Source organism: Pezoporus occidentalis, unplaced genomic scaffold, assembly GCF_034315485.1.
Source record: "Pezoporus occidentalis ecotype Australia unplaced genomic scaffold, CSIRO_AGI_Poc_V1 ctg124, whole genome shotgun sequence".
Classification (NCBI taxonomy): Eukaryota; Metazoa; Chordata; class Aves; order Psittaciformes; family Psittacidae; genus Pezoporus; species Pezoporus occidentalis.
The window spans coordinates 1,811,565-1,831,199 of NW_026913038.1; the positions used below are offsets into that span (position 1 = coordinate 1,811,565).

Here is a 19,635-nt window from a genome sequence, read left to right on the forward strand (position 1 = left end):
TAAAAATATCCTCAAGGTACATTCTTGTTCTCTCCAAAAATAGCACAAAGTCATCTGAAATATTGTGTATTGTCTAGCATTTAGTCTGTAGCTTGTCCTATCTGAGCAAATCATTGCCAAACAGTTGATAACAGAGTAGACAATACTGACTTCCTTTAGGGGAATGTTTCACAATACAAAACCTGTGGTGTTGCCTTGCTCAGCCAGGGAGCACTGTCCTTCCCTTCCTCACTAGTCCAGACCTGTAATCTGCTTTGAATTCAGCTTCTCTCCACTGCAGTTAGGACATGGTACATACCTGGTATGCAATGGTTCACAAGTTTTCTTGTTATTTAAACACTTGAAGGTTTCCATGCTCTGTAGCTAAACAGTACTCAGACCATATGTTGTAGGGATTATGTCTGAAGTTCATTGTTCAGAAACCCTTGGCCTTTCCCTAGCTGACAAGAAAGCTGCCATTACTGCAGGGCTGAGGTTTTGGCCATTGAGCTGTAGTAGCAGTTTGATCTTTGCACAATAAATGTTAATTGTAAGAGGAATTAAATTACTTGTAATCTGACACAAGAAATACATGCTTTGGGTGTTGTAATTCTGGCATCATGGAGCACAGTTTGGAGGAAGAGACTTACTGTACCTGGATATGCTGATAACTGATGCTGTTGCTCTGCTAGTTGTTTTTTTTTTTTTATGTTAATGTTAGAAATTCTAAAACTCTTAGGGTATTTTTTTTTTTCCCCCTCTGGAAATGTAAAAGGCATCTCTGGCCAGGTGGTGGGATCTGGGGAGAGAACAGTGCAAGACAGTGACCTGCCGCAGTGCATCCTGTCACAAGGCTCTCCTTGGACATGGGGACATGGTGCTTCATCGTCTGCATCTGTGACCCACTGGTGGGACCTTTGTGGTGGGTGGTGATGAGTCTGACTGCTGGTGCCAGGGAAGGGATTGCAAACTGCTGAGGAATGAGAATAGCAGTGACTGCTGAGGAGGAGGTGACTATTTAAGCATTGTCTGAATAGTTTCCTGAAAGCCAGGTTTTCATCAAGCCCCTGTGTGTGGGGTATTGGAGGGTGACAAAGAGTTGATTTAAATGCAGACTTGCCTCTGGGCAGGACTGGTGGTGTCACTCTGGTGGGTCAGTGTGAATGGCTTTGGCAAAGCTGCTATGCACTGAGATTGAGAGAATCAGATATAACAGACATGAGCCCATTAAAGCCTGGAGTTGGAAAATGTGTTTTTTTAAAAAAAGGCATTTTTGCAGGGAGAACAGAAGATGTAGAAGGGCCTTAAAAAAAGGTATGTGGGAGGGGAGGAGTATTGCATCTGCATTTTAAAAGCAGCAGCAAAGGCAGCACCTCTGGTTCCCATGCTCAGGGATGCATGGTTTTGTTCCAGAAAACTTGTGTCTGTGGTGTGGTGGAGGCATGGAGGCTGCAGCAGGGTGGTGGCAAAGTGAGGGGCTGCAGCCCCCTTCCCAGTGTCCCTTCATAGAATGGTTTGTGTTGGAAGGGACCTTAAAGCTCATCCAGCTCCAACCCCTTCCCATGGGCAGGGACACCTTCCACCAGAGCAGGTTACTCCAAGCCCCGTCCAACTTGGCCTTGAACACTGCCAGGGATGGGGCAGCCACAGATTCTCTGGGCACCCTGTGCCAGCATCTCAGCACCCTCACCAGGAAGAATTTTGTCCTAATATCTTACCTCAGTCTCTCCTCTCTCAGGTTAAAGCCATTCCTCTTGTCCTATCCCTGCAGGCCCTTGTCACAAGCCCCTCTCCAGGATTCTTGTAGCCCCTTTAGGTTTGGAAGCTGCTCTAAGGTCTCCCTGGAGCCTTCTCTTCACTTTCCCTGTTCCTGAGCTCCTGCTCAGCAGTAAGTTATTGTATGGCTTTTGATGACTGAGTGAAAAGAATTCCAGCAATGTAGTCTGTAACATCAGTACCTGCTTTTTCATGTAGCAGAGGAGTTTATCCTTTTGTATTTACTTCAACCACATGAAGAAAACCCATAAAACTCAACCTGAAGCTGAATATACATTTTATTGGCGAGGTCTGTTGTGTTTTAGTTGCTAGGATGTTGAACTGTGAATTGCAAGAGACGTGCCTCAGGAAGGGTGGTGAGCAGGATGGAGAAGCAAACTGAGAAGGTGTGCATTTGTGGTATGACAGCTTTAATGAGGAGCATATTGCTAATGCTTATTGGCAAGAGTAATACCTGCAGCACTTCTTAGGGCTCTTAAAATGATGAACCCAGCTGGGACATGTTGTCTGGTGCTGGTAAACAGGCAGATACTTCACAGCTGGGCACGGGGAATTCTGTATCCTGTGGAAACCTATTGTACCCCATCTTGGCTCAATTAGTCACAACATCAGTAAGCTCCTCAATCCTCTTCTTGGCAGAGGTCCTGCTGGTAGTGCAGCGTCCAGCCAAGGAGCTGTGTGCTCAGCAAACAGCACGGGATCTGCTCTCCACTCTTCCGCAGCGAGACAGAAATGGCATTAAGCTGCGTTAGGATTTGTGTGTTGAAAGATTTTGACATTCTTGTGACGGCTGCACAGCCCTGGGAAGCTCTCACCTGTGTGGCTGTTGCTGCAGAGCTCATACTTGTGAGTGGGTTTGAGAGACAGGCACAGTCTGCGTGTCCATCTGTCTCCTAGAGGTGGGATGACTGCTGTTGTGCTGCCTTTCTCCTGCCCTGCAGCTTTGGGGCAGAGCAATGGCAATTCTGCTAGTATAAACCCAAAATTACAGCATAAGGTTTTTTTTTCTCATTGTGCTGGCCTTGGGTTTCAAACAGTTTGTGGTGAAGCTTTTTCTGGAGTACAGAAGCAGGGCAGTTATTAGCTTGTATATACCAACTTTCTCTTTCCTTTAAATTGATTAATACTTATTTTGCTGTTCTCATCACCTTCTTCCAGTCAGGCGTATTTAATTGTCTCTTACTCTACTTTTACTGTACATTGCAACCTTTGAAATGAACTTTGCTTTGCTTTGAATGAAATTGGTGTTAGTAAAGTAAGGGGGGCTTTAAAGTCTTGCTCCAAATATTTACTTGCTCCAATGTGTGAAGTTTGAGCTCAGTCCTTTACCAGAGGTCATGTTCCTTACTGAAGCTTAACAAAAAAAAACAAAACAGGTTTGTTTTATCCTTTAAGGAGGATGGGGAGAACTGTTGTGTTTTGGAAGGTGTAGAAACCACTAAGGAAAATCAGGACTTGCTTTTTAATGTAAATGTGTCTGGTGGCCCAAAGTAACTGGCACCCAGGGGGGAGGCAAATCTCTCTGAAAGCATCTGGAGCTTTAGTGATTTCTTGTGTTCTGGTTTTTCCCCAAAGATCCAAGCCAAGAAGAAACCTACTCCAGTGAAGTATGAAGTTGGGGATCTTGTTTGGGCCAAGTTCAACAGGCGCCCTTGGTGGCCATGCACAATTTGTCATGACCCAGTGCTGGACTGTCACTCAAAAATGAAAGGTACTGTATCTACTCAGACCACAAAGTGGAGGTGTTGTTTATGGCAGGGTGCTGCAGTTTTAAATTAAATTTCAAGGGCCAGAAATGCTTTTTTAAGGTATGAAGAAATAAGACTTTTCTGTGGAAGACACGGATCTAAAAAGTGGACCTAAATCTGGGAGGAGACAGGAGGAAGGTGGGGCTGAGGCTGATGGAAGTGGCATGGATAGCTGTTGGACATGTAGACTTTTCTTCCCAGGGTAGCTGGGCAGAGCTTAAGGCAGTGCAGAAGAAAGAACAGCCTCTCAAGAAAAGGATGCAGAGAAAAGGAGGTGGATCAGAGAGGTGAGGACAGAGGTGCCCAGCGGGTGGAGAGGGAGAGCTGAAGTATCTGGACTGTGTGAGGACGCAGTCGGCTAGGCTGGAGAATGGGAGGCTGGAGAGGCTGAGAAGCAGGGTGTATGGTAGCACAGTGTAGCTGCTGAATGCCTGAAGGTGTGATGGGGAACATGTGTGAAGAAGTGGAATATTTTTGGTCTTGTTTGGCACAAGGAAACAAGTGGCTGGAAGGATCAGGAAAACCTGGAGGTGGAGCCACATGTGTGAAAGTTTAGGGCATAGTGTGTCAGGCTGAGAGCTGGCTGAGTGGAAGGGATGGGGGAAATGAGGCAGAGCTGTGTGTGCATGAGTGCCAGGAAGGAAGACTGTCTTAAGTTCAAGGCAGAGAAGTGTAGGTTAGTGATGGAGAGAACAGAGGGGAAGTGGTTGTTTGTTTTGCTTTTAGGATCATACAGCCTGCCCTGGGGAGACTGCCACACATGGAAAGGCTTGTTTATGTGTTCCTGGATTCCCCTTCAGATGCTTTCTGTTCTGTGGGCAACTGAAACCCCTTGACCAGTGCTGTCTGCCCCTGGCAGCTCAAGACTGGTGAGGTTGCCACTCACTGATGTGTTTCTCTCCAGTTCTTGTGGTCCTTGTCAGCACTAAGAAGCAAGTGCTGAGAGCAAGTAGACTTTTTTCCAAGTAGCCATCAGCTCAGAGCCCTCTATTTCTGTAGAGACATGATGTAGATTTTCCAACGTTGTGCTCGTGTCATGCCCAGGACTGATTGCTGCAGTTGTCTTGTTTTTCTTCCATCTTCCCCTTCATCCTGATTTTGGATAATACTGAATTTGCTATTTTAAATAGTCCCTTTTAAGCTCTCATTCCTGTCAAAAATGTTGCTGGAAGATAAGCCAGATGCATATTCGCTCCCCTCATCTCTCCCCATGAAGTTTTGGGCAGGATTTAGTGTATATAGCTGTTCATTAATCCCCTCTCAGCCTGTATATAAGGATTTCTAATAAAGGAATTTTGCAGGGAGGAAGCATGCTATTAACACATTCCTGCAAGGTCTGATCTCCTGCTACACGATGGACTCTCCGATCGTGTTTTGTCCTTGTTCAAACCAACGGAGCTCTGACGAAAACTGCATTTTCCCGTGGTGGCTGTATGGAATGTGCTTGTCTCCTCCCCCTGATGCCGAGATGGCAGAGCTGAGCTCTGATTTTGGGCAGGGGGAGCTGCTGGGTAGAAAGCACAGTCCCACTGCCTTGGCTCTCCTGTTGCCAAGGGAACACTCCTTTCAAAACAAGACAGGTCACTTCAAACTCATTATTTCTGCAAAAACCTCTTCCCTTGGGTTTGAGGCATGGGATTTCATTTAAAGCAGTTTGCCTTTTCTCAGCAAGCCTTTGACTGAAGATTTTTTGGAGCTGAAAGATGCAGGCTTAGTAGCTTGAGTTCCACTACTGGGAATGGGACAAATGAAGTCTGTCATCTTTGTCCTTGGTTTGATGTTGCCCTGGTCATTATTTGTCATCCTCTCAGTGGTCTTGTCCAGAATCTTGGTGTCAGCATCAGTAAAGGCCAGGCTGCTGTGCTGTGCTGGAAATCCTGGAAGAGGCAGCATAAACCAATGGTCTGTGAAATCCAGACTACATGTTCAGACGGTGAAGGTGTTCCCAGGAGAATGTGAAGCACACAGTGCAGTGAAATGCAGGCAGAAGTTTATATATCCCTTGTTCAAGCCTTGTTTGCTCTGTTCTAGTGCTTTTAACTTGTGCTTTTTCATCAGCACACCCAGTACTGGTTCAGCTCTTACCTGTACCATGTCAGTTCAGCATTTTCAAACAGAAAGCACCTTTGTCAAATCTTTAGTTGTGCCCTTATGATTGAGTTTGTGTGGAGGTACTCACTGAAACTAACATTTTGTCACATTGCACCTAGTCCTTGTAGAGTGTGTACGTACGTGTGTACTGCTGTTAATATTTTATGTCCTAAATAAGAGTGTGTTTGGTAACAAAGCATTGAACAAAATGGGATATATTGTGGTGGGAGAGGTTCAACCTGTATGAGTAAATCCTATCCAGAAGGATGTCATTTCTGGGTGTTGGCCAGCATACTGTTGTTTTCCCAATGGTCAAGTGGACTGGGCTGCTTAATCATTAATCAGGGAGTAGGAACAAAGCAATGTCCTGCCTGATACATTGTGTGTCTCGGGCAAAAGAATATTTGGGTAGTTTTGCAATATTTTGCAGCCAAGCCTTTGCTCTGGGGAGATGACCCATCTTAAAACTGTTAAATCAATTGATTATAAGAAACATAAGCACAACTTGGAAATGGAGAGTGGCAACACAGACCATAGACAGCAGAGATCAAAGGTGTGTCCCTCAGCTCAGAGTAGAAATCCCCAGAATTCACATTCATGTGGGAATGTTAGGAAGCAAAAAGTGGATGAAAATTAACTGGCAAATTACTGGTTTTTGTGATTCTTTGTGTGTCTTTATTCTGTCATTTGCAAGGGGTTATTTCTGTTAAATTTCTCAATAGTTTCCAATCGGAGACCGTACCGAGAGTACTATGTGGATGCCTTAGGAGAGCCTTCAGAGAAAACCTGGGTTGCTGGGAAAGCTATTGTCCTCTTTGAAGGAAGACATCAATTTGAAGAGCTGCCCATTCTTCGGAGAAGAGGAAAGCAGAAGGAAAAAGGCTACAAACATAAGGTGAAAGATCTTTTTTCTCTACTATGTTTTTGATTCTTTGAATCTGCACAGTACAGAGTATTCCTTGATGCCAGGAACAGCACTTTGGCAGCTTTCTTCTGTGGCAGTGACTGTAGCATCGCAGCCAGGGAAGTGGTTCTTTGCATCATTACAATGAGCAAAGTCCATAAGCTGCCAGGCGTTTCTAGGCACTCTTTCATATCTGGGTGTGACTTGCTGCCTTTACTGCCCCAGACAGGAGGAGTCAGGTCTCTGCTGGTGAGATGCGTTCAGCAGCGCAGCCCTCTCCTGATGTCTATTACAGCACGCTTCTAAATAACTTCCTGTGCTGTCTGGCAGCCTCTTTTGGCTGATGTGAAGCAGAGGTGGAGTTGCACGCTTCACTAGATCACTGACTGAGATAAAGCAGAAGGGTTTTTACCCCTGCTTCAGTAATTCTCTTTATAGAAACCTGTTAGGACTTACAGTTTGACTGGGAAAACACTTTGCCAGTGAGGTTCCAGCATTACTGAAAGAGAGCAAATAGGCAAATTAGGCAGTGTTGTCTGTTTTTTCTTTTTATCTTTTTCCAAGAGGTGTATGACCTGTGTCAGTGCAAACCCATCAGATTAAATGTGCTCTTGCAGATGTGAGTCCCTGGGTGTAATGCTCTCATTTGTTTTCCCTTTTCCATGGGCGTGTTCAGTATCTTCTCTACGGACTTTTCCCCTTTCATTCCCAGCCCTTTATCAACTAGTTACATGCTCCCAAGTAACTTTTCTAGTCCTAGAAGGGCTGCATGGCTTGAATCTCACCCTAGAAGTATATGGTCGGGTCTGTGGCTGCAGTAATCAAATGTTTGCATAATGTGCAAGTTTGCATTCCTGCAAGCCAGGATCTGATACAAAGCTGAGAGGTTTTGGCTTGGTTTGCTATCAGGCTCCATAAAACTTTTTTAATTTGCCAAGATGCAATTTTGTTGGTGTGGGTTTTTTTTAAGGAAAAGTGTCGGAAATTTGAGCTGTTCCCCGTGCCTTGGAATTGGTTTTGATTTTGGGAGCAGTTGTGAAGCCTTTGATTTGCTGTTGTGCAGCCAAAACCTACCCATACAAACAAGAAACAAGTTTCTTGCTGGTTTCATGATATTAGCGGAAATTCTTGTAGAGTATGCAGAGTGCTCTTTATTATATATTAAAAGATAAAGAGTTAAAGCTGGGCGACTTCACAGTAATGGACATCTTGAATTTGATAAGAGTACATTTTGACTCTGTGTGTAGATCTTGCGTTTGTACCAAGGTGAGTTGATGGAGAGGGAAGATAGAGTGCTCAGAGTTCAAGGAGTGCAGGCACAATCAAGAATGACCAAAGCAAAGATGTCTGCTCAAATGTTTTGGGGAAAATTTTGGTGCATTCACCTTGAGAAACTTGTTGGCTGTTGCTTTGTGTTTCTATGCCAGGGATCCATACCATATGTGTTCCCCTTTACAGGCTGTTGTGTTCACGGTGTGCTGGGATGCCAGGACATCTGGCTCCTGGGAGACCTGTGCTTGCAGGGCCCTTTTTGCTGGTTTGGGAGTGCACAGGGATTTTTATTAGGCTCAGCAGGAGCGCAGGATGCTTGCCCAGGAGCAGTATTTTCTGTGTCTGTAAGGCATAGGCTGGGAATCCACGTGATTGTCTTAAAGATGCAAAATGGAGGGCTGTCACTCTGTTCTGTGCCTTGTGTACCTTGATCTCACTTTTATCTTTTTGCTTACACACTCAAAATTGTTTTTCTTTCTCTTTTTGTCTCCTCTAACTTGAAGGTTCCTCAAAGGTTTATGGCTAAATGGGAGAGCAGTGTTGGACAGGCAGAAGACATTCTTCTTGGAGGGCCAGAAGAACAGAAGTCCAGCCAGAACTCCAGTGAGCTGGACAGTGAGAAGGAAGTGCAGTTGGAATATTATACTAATGGCCCTGGAGCTGAAGGGGACAGGCAGCTCAATGGCTGTTTTAAGTCTATGACTTTAGACTCCAGACACCCAGCCAGGGAGAAAGGAAAATTACGCATTAAGCCACACATGAAAAAAAGCTCTGACAGCAGAAAGAGGACGAGAGTAAAAAAGAGTGGTGCAAGAGGGGAAGGATCTGCTGGAGAACTCAAAGATAAAACAACAGAGAGCTTAGTTAGAAACATGATGATTGGGGACCTACCAGACAAACACGCGTCTCATGAGCTTCGCCGGATTGCCAGCAGTTTAACAGGCTCCAATAGCACCAGGGAGAACCATTTGCTTTCCTCCTTTGGAGAAAGACATTTTGAAAAGACAGCTTTGAAACCGGACTATGAGAATCGTAAAAGTGATGCTCTGAAGAACAATCTCCAAGGGGATTTGTTTTCAAGTGCATCTTTGGAGAGGGAGAAGAGCTCCCTGGGCATTTTGTGCAGTTCCAAATTACAGATACACTATTCTGCATCTGATGCTGGTATTGAGAAAAAACAAACTGAGTCTGATTCATCCTCTTCCCTCTCAGATGGTGGGAACAGTGATGTAGATACCATGGACCAAAGTTCAGAGAGAGCTTCTAGTGCTCTTGAAGTTAGTGATTCTTCAGATAAGGTGGAGAAGGAATTTCCTATGACGTCAAGTGGAAACATCAAGCTTTCCATGTATCTTTCTCAGAAGAGCAGCAGAAGGGCCAGGAAGAAGTCGTACAGAGACCGCAAATCTCTGGGCGGTTCAGTAATCAGCAGACTTGATGCTGAATTTGCAGATGGGGAGCTTGAAGTAGGCTTCTCTGATGCTGAGATGTCATTGACAGCTCTTGAGTGCTCTTCAGATGTGAGAAACGACAATCTTTCCCCAGCAAACAAGCACACTACTCCCCAAAGTGTTTCCAAGGACAGCTCCTGGCCTGCTGTTGAAAATCAAGCAATCTTAAAACCGAAAAGCACGAAACTGTCCCGAATCAGGAGTATAAAATGCAAACATAAAGAAAAAGTTGCTGGATTAGAGCCTCTTCTTGCAGAAGAGGAGGGTGGTGTGAATCACTGCTCTTCTGATACCAAAGGTTTCTCTGACCTTCAGAGAGATTCTCTTCAGAGCGGCAGAAAAGTTGATGGTCAGAAACTGTTAAACAACATGCATGAGAAACCCAGGGATTCTGCTGAAATAGAAACGGCCGTGGTGAAACACGTCTTGTCAGAGCTGAAGGAGCTGTCTTACCGGTCCATGAACGATGATGCCAGTGACTCTGGCACTCCAAAGGCCTCAGTACCTTTACTTTTCTCTCCTGCCTCTGGTCATGGTCGTTTGCCTATTGAGCCAGATTACAAATTCAGCACCTTGTTAATGATGTTGAAGGATATGCATGACAGTAAGACAAAAGAACAGCAACTGATGACTGTTCAAAATATAGTTCCATTTCGAAATACCAGCACAGCTGATGGTTCTGGAAGCAATTCTGCGAGTTGTCTGAAGTCCTTGTCTATTGTAGGTCCCTCATATAAAATCGAAAAAAATGGAGATTGTGTCCAGGAAACAGTAAATCCAAACTCTGCTCTAAGCAACTCCTCATTTTCACGCAATCCTCCAACCAAGTTGACGGGGATTGGTGCTGGTAAAAGGGAGCCCACGAGTACTGCTGTTTCGGGGACAAAAGGCACCAATTGTGTGTCCAAACGCAACTGTTCAAAATCTAAGCAGTCATCAAAGCTTGGAGATAAAACAGTTTCAAACAGAAAGGACTTAAAACCAGGAGGGCCAAGTAAGTTACTAAGTCGGTTATCCAGAGGTTCAGGAGAACGTGCATTCCGCGTTCACGGTTCGGTTACCAGTCCTCTAGGTAATGGAGCAGAAGATACTGAGAGGAAACAGTCAACAGAGTCTGTTGGTTTAACAGAACATTCAACTGATGAAGACTCTGCCTGTTTATCTGATGACAATTTAGATCGTATTGGAAGGAGACCTGAAGCTGGTAGAAATATTGAGAGCTGCATTTCTACTGCAAATGGAGAGAGTCCAGGCTTGGATTCAGAGGCAAATAGTGAGAGCTCTCTTGGTGATGAGTCTAATGATGTAAATCACGTAGCACCCAAAAAGCGATGGCAGCGTTTTAACCAAAGCAGTGCTAGATCTAATAAGCACACCAGTAGATGTAGGGAACAAGGAAACTTGGAGAGTGCCTTTGGCCTGAATTCTCGTGGCTTTTCACGGAAGGGAAATGAGTGCTTGGGACGTAGGCATTCCCCTCATACAAAGGTGCTTGAGGGAGACCTTGCAGATCAGGACTGTAAGAATCATTTAGACTTAGCTGAGAAACGTTTGAATGTATGTGGTAAGCCAAACAACAGTGTGATGGACTCAGAAACAGAGCTTGGCAACTTTGCTCCCCAGTCTGAATTCTCTGCACAAGGTAAGGGAGCTGGACTTGCACCAGAGTGTGTATTTGTATACATTTAATGCTTTCTCATTTAAAGCTTAAGTTATGGAACTTGGGACTGTTTGGAGATGGACCCTTTCTGAGCTGAAGAAGGTGTGGTATATTGGTTTGGGGTTCTCTGTAAGCACGGAGAGCAAAGGCGGCAGAGCAATTATGGGATTTTGCTTAGCTTTTTTCCGTCAGAAAGCTTAAGTACATTACAAGTTACTAGTTCCTCCACAGTGCAAGGTGAAATAAGCATCCCTCCAGATTTAGGAATTCTTTTAAATTTATACCTTCATAACGTGTTCCTTAGAGTCATGTGCTTGGTGTTAGCTGATAGGTCAGTGCTGGAAAGTGTTGCGAAACTGAGCCTCAGTGGCTGCTCTGACTTAACAGTGCTCTTCGGTTTGTTTTGTAGGATTTTTGGTGTTTTAGTGTGGAATTTTAGGTGCTAATAATGAATAGGGGAGCCCCACAAATTGCCCTATTCACAGCTCTGATGTGGCTGCTTGACTGGTGAAGGGGAGAATGGAAGAAGAGGAAGTTTCAGGGAGGCTGGGCTGGAGGCAGGCAGAAGGCAGCATTATTGAAAGGGAAATGACCTAGGAAGGAGGAGGCTTCTGAGGACTATCCCCAAAACAAACTAAGTGCCAAAGGGTGTGTGTGTGTAAGGAACAGGTCCAGCACAACAATAATAAGATGAGTATTTTATATAGATTTCACCAAACTAAATTGCTCTAATCTGGTTGTAATAGCATGAATTAATGTAACTTGATGGGATTTTGAACCTGTGTGCTTTCTGTCACTTAGGTGTTCCCTCAGTGCACATTTTGGTGTCTGCATTTTGCTATTAGTGGTTGTAGGAGGTTGCCTTCACCTCTGTTTCGGTGTGGAAAAGGCAGCTCCTGGCATAGTAGTTGTAGGACCTGCCCAAGGCAAGTCACAGCAGGCACAGAAAATGAGCCCATAGGGTGTAACACATGGGGTGGAAGTTCTGGTTTGAAGTTATGACCAGCTTAATCATTCCCTGACTGCTGTGGCTGTGTGGTTTTGAGGACTCAAATCTTCACAGAGCAGGTGAGAGGATGCACATTGTTCTGGGGCTGTCAGGGCTCTGCCACAGGAGTGTCACAGCCCATGGAGGGAGAGAGTTCCTCATTTGCACCAAAATGCAGCCAGGTTCTCATAGCTTCACGCTGGTTTCACTATTGAAGGTTCCCTGTAATGTTGCTGTATGAAGTGAAGATGCAAGTCTACAGAGAGAGCCAGAGAAGAACTGCTAAGAAGTAGTAATGTTAGGAGAGGAAGGAACAGGCTCTTGGGTAAGGCAGCATTTGTGGAGAGCAGCACAGAGCTGTCCTGGTGCTGCATGGAGGGATGCAGTGACAGTGAGGGCCTGGATTTGCTTGCAAAAGTGGCAGATCAACTGCAGTGTAACCTAATTCCCTGCTCCAAATAGTAAGTGAGCCTCGAAGCACATCTGAAGCTTACCGATGCAGATGTGCCATAGGGAGGCAGTGGAGATGTGTGAGGAGCTGTCTGGACTGCAGTAACATCCCCAGTGTGCTAGTGGGAGTGAGTAAATCTCTAATGCTGTGAAAAGCCCGTTTGTGGAAACCAGTCTTGCTTTTCTATCAGACAAGGCCAGTTACATAGTAGAGAGAACAATGCTGGAAGTAGACTAACTGCATCTTACAGAAGACGCTTGCTCTGCCAGTGCTTTGAGAAGACGTGGCTAATCCTTGTCTGCAGCAGGCAGAGTGTCAGTGTAAGAAATCACAACAGATTGCAGTTACAACTGTCTAATTTCCACTAAGCTCAAACTATGAATTCATCATCATAGCTGAATAGTGACATTTGGCATATTTTTGGTACAGACTTTGCAGTGTGATTGAGTGCAAATCAGACAGAAGTGAAAATTTGGTCAAATTTGCTGATGTAACCCCATTTTTATAACTAATGGTTCTGTCAGGTGTGTGATTTGGCAGTGCCAGTCAGACTGCACTTGGGATTCTTGTACATGACTTGCTTGGGGAGAAAAAGGCAGCTAAGCCAGCCCTCCTGGCGCAGTGCAGTGTGCTCTGCTGCGTGGCTTCAGGGCCCTGAATAGTTTCCCAGTGAGGATCCTCATCCTATAGCTGTGTTACGTGAAATGTGTATTTCACCCAGACACCTGTGCAGAGCGTTGCTAGAGGTTGAAAATAGCTGTGTTTGAGAAGTTTGTTCCTTCTCTTTTGGCCAAGTTTGACTTCTATATGCTTGTTTAACCACAAAGCCACAGTAAAGGGTAGCAATCTCGTCCAATATCCCTGTTCTGAAGTGTTGCACTGGAATGCTTTGGTATAAAATCCTTCTGTTTTAAAGGTGAAAAAGCCACACCTCCTACATGTGAGAAGAAGCAAAGAGAATATTTATTGTTTGTTCCTAAACTTCCAGGAGAGACCACAAATGTTTTTGTGACTAGAAAAATTTTCTGATAATACAAAAAAGAAGTCAAGTCTGCGGTATTTCAGGATGTGAGGAAAAGACATAAATTTGCATCATCTTTCTTTTGCAGCTTGCTGAGTAGCAGTGACACAGAGCATCAGGGCTCTCTTTTTGGAGCTTGCTGTGGGCCAGGTTGTTGAGATGGTGCAGCATGGGTGGTTAGGTTTGTGTTGAGGAAATAAATACCTGCTACTGGGTTTCCTTTGCAGTGGTGTATCATTGTGCAAACTCAGAGATGCGGGAGCCCTGAAGAGCTTTCAATTGCTGGCAAGGACTGTTTGCTCCCTGATCTCATTGTGGAATCTATTGTTGGGAAGCAAAGGCAATAACTGGGCTGGCAGCAGCAGATGGGGAATACAAGGCTCTTGTAGTATATAAAGGAGGAGGGGAAGGGAAGGAGTTAGGCTCATGTGTTACAAGTGAAACTAGTGACTGAACTGTGGGACGGGAAAACAGTGCTTCCCTGTGTCCCTGCTCTAAACCCAAAGGAGTTTGGGTTAACAGCAAAGTAACATGATGAGTCTTGAGTTGCTAATGGTCTTAGGTTTCAGTAAAAGTACTGCAAGAAGGTTGGATGTAATTTGTGTAGGGAGATGGTGGGTGAAATGCCAGGAGCTCTCAAATACCTGTTTTTTGCTTTCTTATCTGAGCTGCATGAAGTCCCTTAGGTCCTTAAAAATCCCACCTGCCATCTCAGGCTTGTGGAAAATAGAAAGCTCAAAAATTATAAGGCTGTATCAGTGAAACAGGTTCCAGGGCTCTTCCCACATGGAGCCCCTGGAAGGGAGGGCAGAAATAACTAATATTTAGAGATCATGGGGATCATTTTGTCTTATGATCATCTCAGAAACAAAGTCTTGAAGCTGCTTTCCTTTTTCTTAGTACATTCAGAGAGGAAACGCCTTAGAAAGCCAAGTAAACGGCTTCTGGAATATGCAGAAGAATATGATCACTTATTTGCACCCAAGAAAAAATCAAAGAAGGGCCAGGAGCAAGCACAAAAGGTGGGTGGAGGCCAACGTGCTCTTCATGTGTATTGCTCTGGGGCTCCGGTCTGTGTGCTTTTGATGCATTCTTGCTGGCTGAGTGTTCTTGCTATGTGTGGTGCTGTGCAGGAGGAATGTTTTCACCAACGTGTTTCACTATGCTAGGTGAACTCTGTGGTGAGGTCTGAGTTTGAAGGAGGTCTTCCTGCACAGTGCAGTCCTGACAGAACTACCCAGCGGGGGCCCAGTCCTTTGGTTTCAACTCCATCTTCAACCAAAGAGTCCCCTCCCATCCTTGAAGCAGAGTGCTCCTTATCAGAACTAGGATCCCACTCCACTAATCCCACTGATCAACTTCTAGAAGGACCTTCAGAATCTCTGGAGCTGGTGCTGTGTTCCTCAGATGCTTCTGAAGTTTCTGCTTCTCCAGATGCAGAAGAGAGATTTGTGAAATCAGGTAAGTGGGAGGAGGTGTGATTCTGCTCCCACAAATTAGTAATATCACAAGTTCAGCAGAAATTGTTGCTTCAGTCAGTGTGAAAAGGTTCGTAGGTGTTGATCAGTTAGTTTGGTTTTGGTTTGCTGCATTCATGACCACTGCTGGTGCTGGGATGGGTGAGAAGGCAGAGGCAGTGGGTGGCCCAGTGAGCTGAATGATTACACTTATGCTAATAGCTTTCTATAGTGTGTCTTCCTTAGGTCCTGGCAGGGAATACTGCTTTGTCCAGAAGAAGAAAGTCACAGCTCCTTCTCTGAGTCCTTTCCGTGCAAACAGTGGCACTTATTTAGCTTGAAGGTCTCTTGCTGCTGTTAAAACCTCTTGGATGAATGTTGCTGTGCTAAGCTTTCTGTGCAGTCTAATCTGCAGAGCTCATGGGTTGACATTTTGTTCTCCTAATGAACTCCAGGAATTGTGGCAAAGAAATCTCTCTGGAATTTTTTCTGGAAGACATTTTTTCCTTTCTTTCTAAGAAAAATTGCTGTAGAAGTTGTTGGAGACTTGTGGTAGCAGCAAGCCAGGGCCTCGGCTTTCAGTAAGGCACAGTATACAAAGAGTGAGTGTGGTCTGATGGGCTTTTCCCTATTCCAGAAGAGTCAGTATTGGCGTCTACTTTGCAGTGCATTCATTCTCTGGTAGCATCTAAAGACATGTCCAGGGTTAAAGCCCTAGTGTTCTGGCTGTGCTAACTTGGAAGCAACACCGTGTTCTAAAGGGCCTATGGTCAGTCAGAAGCATTAAACCAGGCAGAAAGATACAGTCACTGGGAGGTCAGCCTGTTATGTTTGAGGGGAAAGGGGTTGCCTTTGGGGGCTTGTGGGTGTCAGATGGAAATGGAAAGTTGCAGAGGATTAAAGGAAGACAAACTGGGGATGTGAACCTCAGGTTGGAGGTGAAGGAGAACAGTACAGGGTGCAGTAGTGGGAACAGACATCCAATGTGCAGAGGTTGCTTGGCTCTGAGAAAACTTGCCTCTTGCCTGAGGCACATGGAGCCCAAGCTCTGTTTTGGCAGTCTTGCTTTGAGGATGATGCCCTGCTGTTCTCTCCATCAGGTGTCCGATACATAAGCATTGTCATGGAAAGGACACAGCTAAGGCTGATAAAGCAAGCAGATGAACAGGGTGGGATGGGTAGCAGACTGTTTCTGTGGAGTGTCTTTCACTCATAGCTTCATTTTTGTTGGTCATTCTAAGTCTATACTGTTGCCAAGATCAGTGTGGATGAGCCTAGGTCTAGCAATTTGTTACCTCCTGAGTGCCAGCAAAAAGCTTGAGTAGGAAATGGTGCAGGTTACAGCTAGTTTGTTTGGGGTGTCTTTTCCCAGGTACTTCTAACCAGGAGCATGTCCTTTAGCCTGTTTACTATGTGCAGCATGAATCCTGGTGTCAGTAGCGTGGGAGTGGAGGCAGGGCTGATTTGTCAGTGGTAGGACTGGTTTATGCCAGATCAAAGTGATGGGGAAATCATGGTCTGAATTGTGCTGCCAGGATGGGTTACCTGCTGGCATTGACTCTTCTGTGGGTGGATTTTCGTATTGCATATTGAGGTTTGCCTGAAGGTCGTGGCAGACTGAGGTCTGTTTCTCTGGAAGTTGTAAAGGAACAGGTGATTGGCATCTCTGCCCAAGGAGCTTATGGTCACAAAGACAGGATGAAGCCAGTTGTTTTGAACTGTTGGCTGATACTTGGTTAATGGTTTGGTCTGAAGGTAAGAAAACCCCTGTTTATCTGATGTGAAGAGTTTCATTTCAGGAAACTTCGAAAGCAAGCGTCAGAGGAAGCCCACTAAAAAGCTCTTGGAATCCAATGATTTGGACACTGCCTTTATGCCAAAGAAGGAGGAGTGGACTCCCCCAAAGAAGGTACTTCCCTTCCAGCTCTTTTGAAAACCAGATAGAAAACAAGCCCAGACAGCAGACCCTGCTGAATGAGACACAGTGCAATGGGCTGTGTTTTTTTTGTTGGCTGTAGACCAGGAGCAAAGGTCCACCCTTCCCAAAGGTGCTGGTTGCTGTGTTATGATGAAGAAATCTGCGGAACATAGATGTGTTCCCCACCCCTCCCCACTTGTACTGCTGATGGGGTAGTCTTGGCTATAAAATCTTTTCATTAATTTATATGGAAAAGGAGTCACCTGGATGCTGGCTGGGAAGGTGTGAGCAGAAATGTTCTGTGCAGAGGCTTTCTGTCACTGTTACATTGTGGTGCAGCTTGAGCTTCAACTTAAGGCCTTTTCCATCAGATTTCCTCTGAACACCATTTCTTTTGTTGCCTTTCCAGGTGAGCTGGTGAGTGGTATGTAAGTGCAGAGCTTGTAGCAGGATAGAGGCTTGAGTTGTATTACATGTAGCATATGGTGCTTGGTGCACATTTTTAAAGAAAATGCTGCTTTTCTCCACTAAACACTTGATATTCGGTGACATGGCTTGGAAAAAAAGTAACTTACAAAGAGTGGTTTCAGGTGGAGTACCTGCACAAGACTTGTGGCTAGTGTTTCTAAGGTTGATTAATAGCCATTTTCCTCCTGTGTGGCACAGCCTTAATACAGTTATCATGGTTGCAGTAATGCAGAGGCCGGTGTATTTCAGTCTTAAGCTCCATAAAAGTGTAAAATCGGAAGAGATTCTCTCTTCCCAGCAGCTTACAGGGTGTTAGCAGCCTTCCTGGGAGAGTCCAGGAGACAGTGGATGATGCTTGGGAGCACAATATGAAGCAGACTCAGCATTCCTCTCCCTGCCCAGAGGCTGACTTTTCCATGTGGGATCTATCACACACACTAAACAAATGTTTTCTTGTAAAGTCTCTAATCACTGATGAATTTGTGACCTGAGCTGTAAGTTACGTGTTGCAGTTGTTCGTAAGGGCTTTGAATGGCTGAGGAACCTTCATCTCTGATTTGCCTCTTGTGACTTGACTCTGTTGTGTACTTGCAGGGTACTGGCCTTTCAGAGAGCGACAGCTCTGAGCTCTACTCACCAGCTCACTTGTCAGACCTGGGAGAAGGTAAGTGGAGACTGTTGGTGACACGTGGGAGGAGGTAGTTACCAGCGTTTGATTAGCTTTGTGTAAGCTTTGTGTTGGTAGTGTTTCTTCTTTCATGCTGGAGGCTGCCTCAGGAAAGTCAGTGATACTGTTCAGCAGCTTAGAAAAAGAAGCTAAAACCAGTGTGAATCAATGGTTCTCTGATGGTCGCAGGAGGGAGGGCAGGCTGCCTGCAAGCTGGTATTATCCTAGCCCTTATGCCTTCAAAGACAGCAGGATCCAGCCTGAAGCTCTCAAAAAGGGTGTAAAACTTGCCGGTGGCACCTGCAGCAAGAGAATAATTTCTGCATTTTCCTTGACTGTTTTTTCCATTGCATCCCAGCTTCTGAAAAACTCTTGGAGAAGCAGCGGAAGCGGAAGAGACAGCGCCATACCTCTACTGCAACGCATTCCAAGAAGGAGAGAAATCAGGAGGGGCAGGGAGAAACCCCACACTCTGAGGTACTGTTGTGTCTTCCTACCCACTGTCATCTCTGTAACCTGCCTGCTACTTCCCAGGGCACTTTGCAGAGCCTAGGCCAGTGCATCATTGTCTGGGTGGTGTGTCTGTTGGGAATTATCCCACTGATGTACTTGCATGAGTTGGGATTGAAGCTGAAGATAGCACCTTGATTCAGTACCTATTTTGTGATGACTGCTTAACTTGGGCTCAGTTTTTAAGCTGCTGCTCAGCTGATTCTCCTGGAGAGAGTCTGTTCTGTTCTGGTAGAACCAGGGTTAGCCTGGCATCTTGCTTTGCACCTTAGAAGGTCTAACTGCTGTAAAAGGTCTTCTCTGGTGGTGGTGGTGGGAATCTTTCCCACACCAGTATGACACACAAGCCCTAGGCCGTGGACTTCCACCCCTCCTTCTGCTTGTACCCACATGGCAGGGTGAGGTAAGGAGCACATTGGAGGGGATGAATGGACCTGTCTGTGATTGCTCACAGAAGCCTCTGATTACATTCTGCCATCTAGCAGAAGGGGATAACGGAGGTGACTCCCTTTTACTGCATCCCAGTAGAGTTGGCATACAAATATCTCTGACAAGCACGTTTTGCCTTTTAGGAATGAGCCAGGTGTAGGGGAAGCAAGACTTTTCCTGGGAGAGGCAGGACACCTCTCGGCCTCTCGCCATCGCCTCTCACTTCCAGTGGCCCAGGTTCAGGAGCAGGCTGTTCTGTCAGGATAGTCAGTATGTATTTCAGGAGCCAATTATAGATATATATTGTTCTATTTGTTGTTGTAATACAGCTTCCAGGAGAGCACAAACCTCACACCCCTCAAAGACATGCCAGCTACCCTGCTGCTACTGCTTTCTGAAGAGGTTGTTTTTGTTGGGGTTGATAAAGTGGGGTAATACCCCTGGGCTCTGCAAGCCTTCCTGTGATGGTGTTAGTGCTCTTGCTGAAGTATGCTCATCTGGAATTATGTGTCAAAGAAGCTTGTACAAATATCTTTGCCAGTGCTTGGAGGGGGCAGTTAACACTGTTGGCTGTTAGGTACCCACTAAGAGACAGCACATTCTCTGTGAATCTTTTATAGGGAAGATGCAGAGCTGCAAAGTAGCTAGGCCATGGCTCTGAATCCTGCACCCACCATTCACTGCAGGGGAAGCCCAGGGAGTCTTAACTGCCTCCAGCCTTAGATATCTGTGTTGAATACCTGAAGTTAGGTATGGTGAACCATGCCAGAAATAAAAGGCAATGCTTGGCACCTTTTGCCAGCATCCATTTCTCTGTGGTTGTCTCTTGAGCCACTGTGGTGAGC

General features: G+C 45.4%; 1 protein-coding gene across 3 annotated transcripts in view; it reads left to right on the plus strand.

The window, feature by feature from the left end:
* Window positions 1–19,635, plus strand: part of NSD1 (nuclear receptor binding SET domain protein 1) — a 65,923-nt gene that overhangs the window by 14,025 nt on the left and 32,263 nt on the right. Inside the window, exons 3-10 of one of the 3 annotated variants that reach the window (XM_062607601.1) lie at window positions 3,331–3,466; window positions 6,317–6,489; window positions 8,274–10,863; window positions 14,242–14,363; window positions 14,511–14,802; window positions 16,598–16,707; window positions 17,779–17,848; window positions 18,210–18,328. In XM_062607601.1, the coding sequence (XP_062463585.1) occupies window positions 3,331–3,466; window positions 6,317–6,489; window positions 8,274–10,863; window positions 14,242–14,363; window positions 14,511–14,802; window positions 16,598–16,707; window positions 17,779–17,848; window positions 18,210–18,328 (3,612 nt within the window). The remainder of the gene's footprint in view (window positions 1–3,330; window positions 3,467–6,316; window positions 6,490–8,273; window positions 10,864–14,241; window positions 14,364–14,510; window positions 14,803–16,597; window positions 16,708–17,778; window positions 17,849–18,209; window positions 18,329–19,635) is intronic. The other 2 variants (XM_062607602.1, XM_062607603.1) reach the window with 2 other exon arrangements.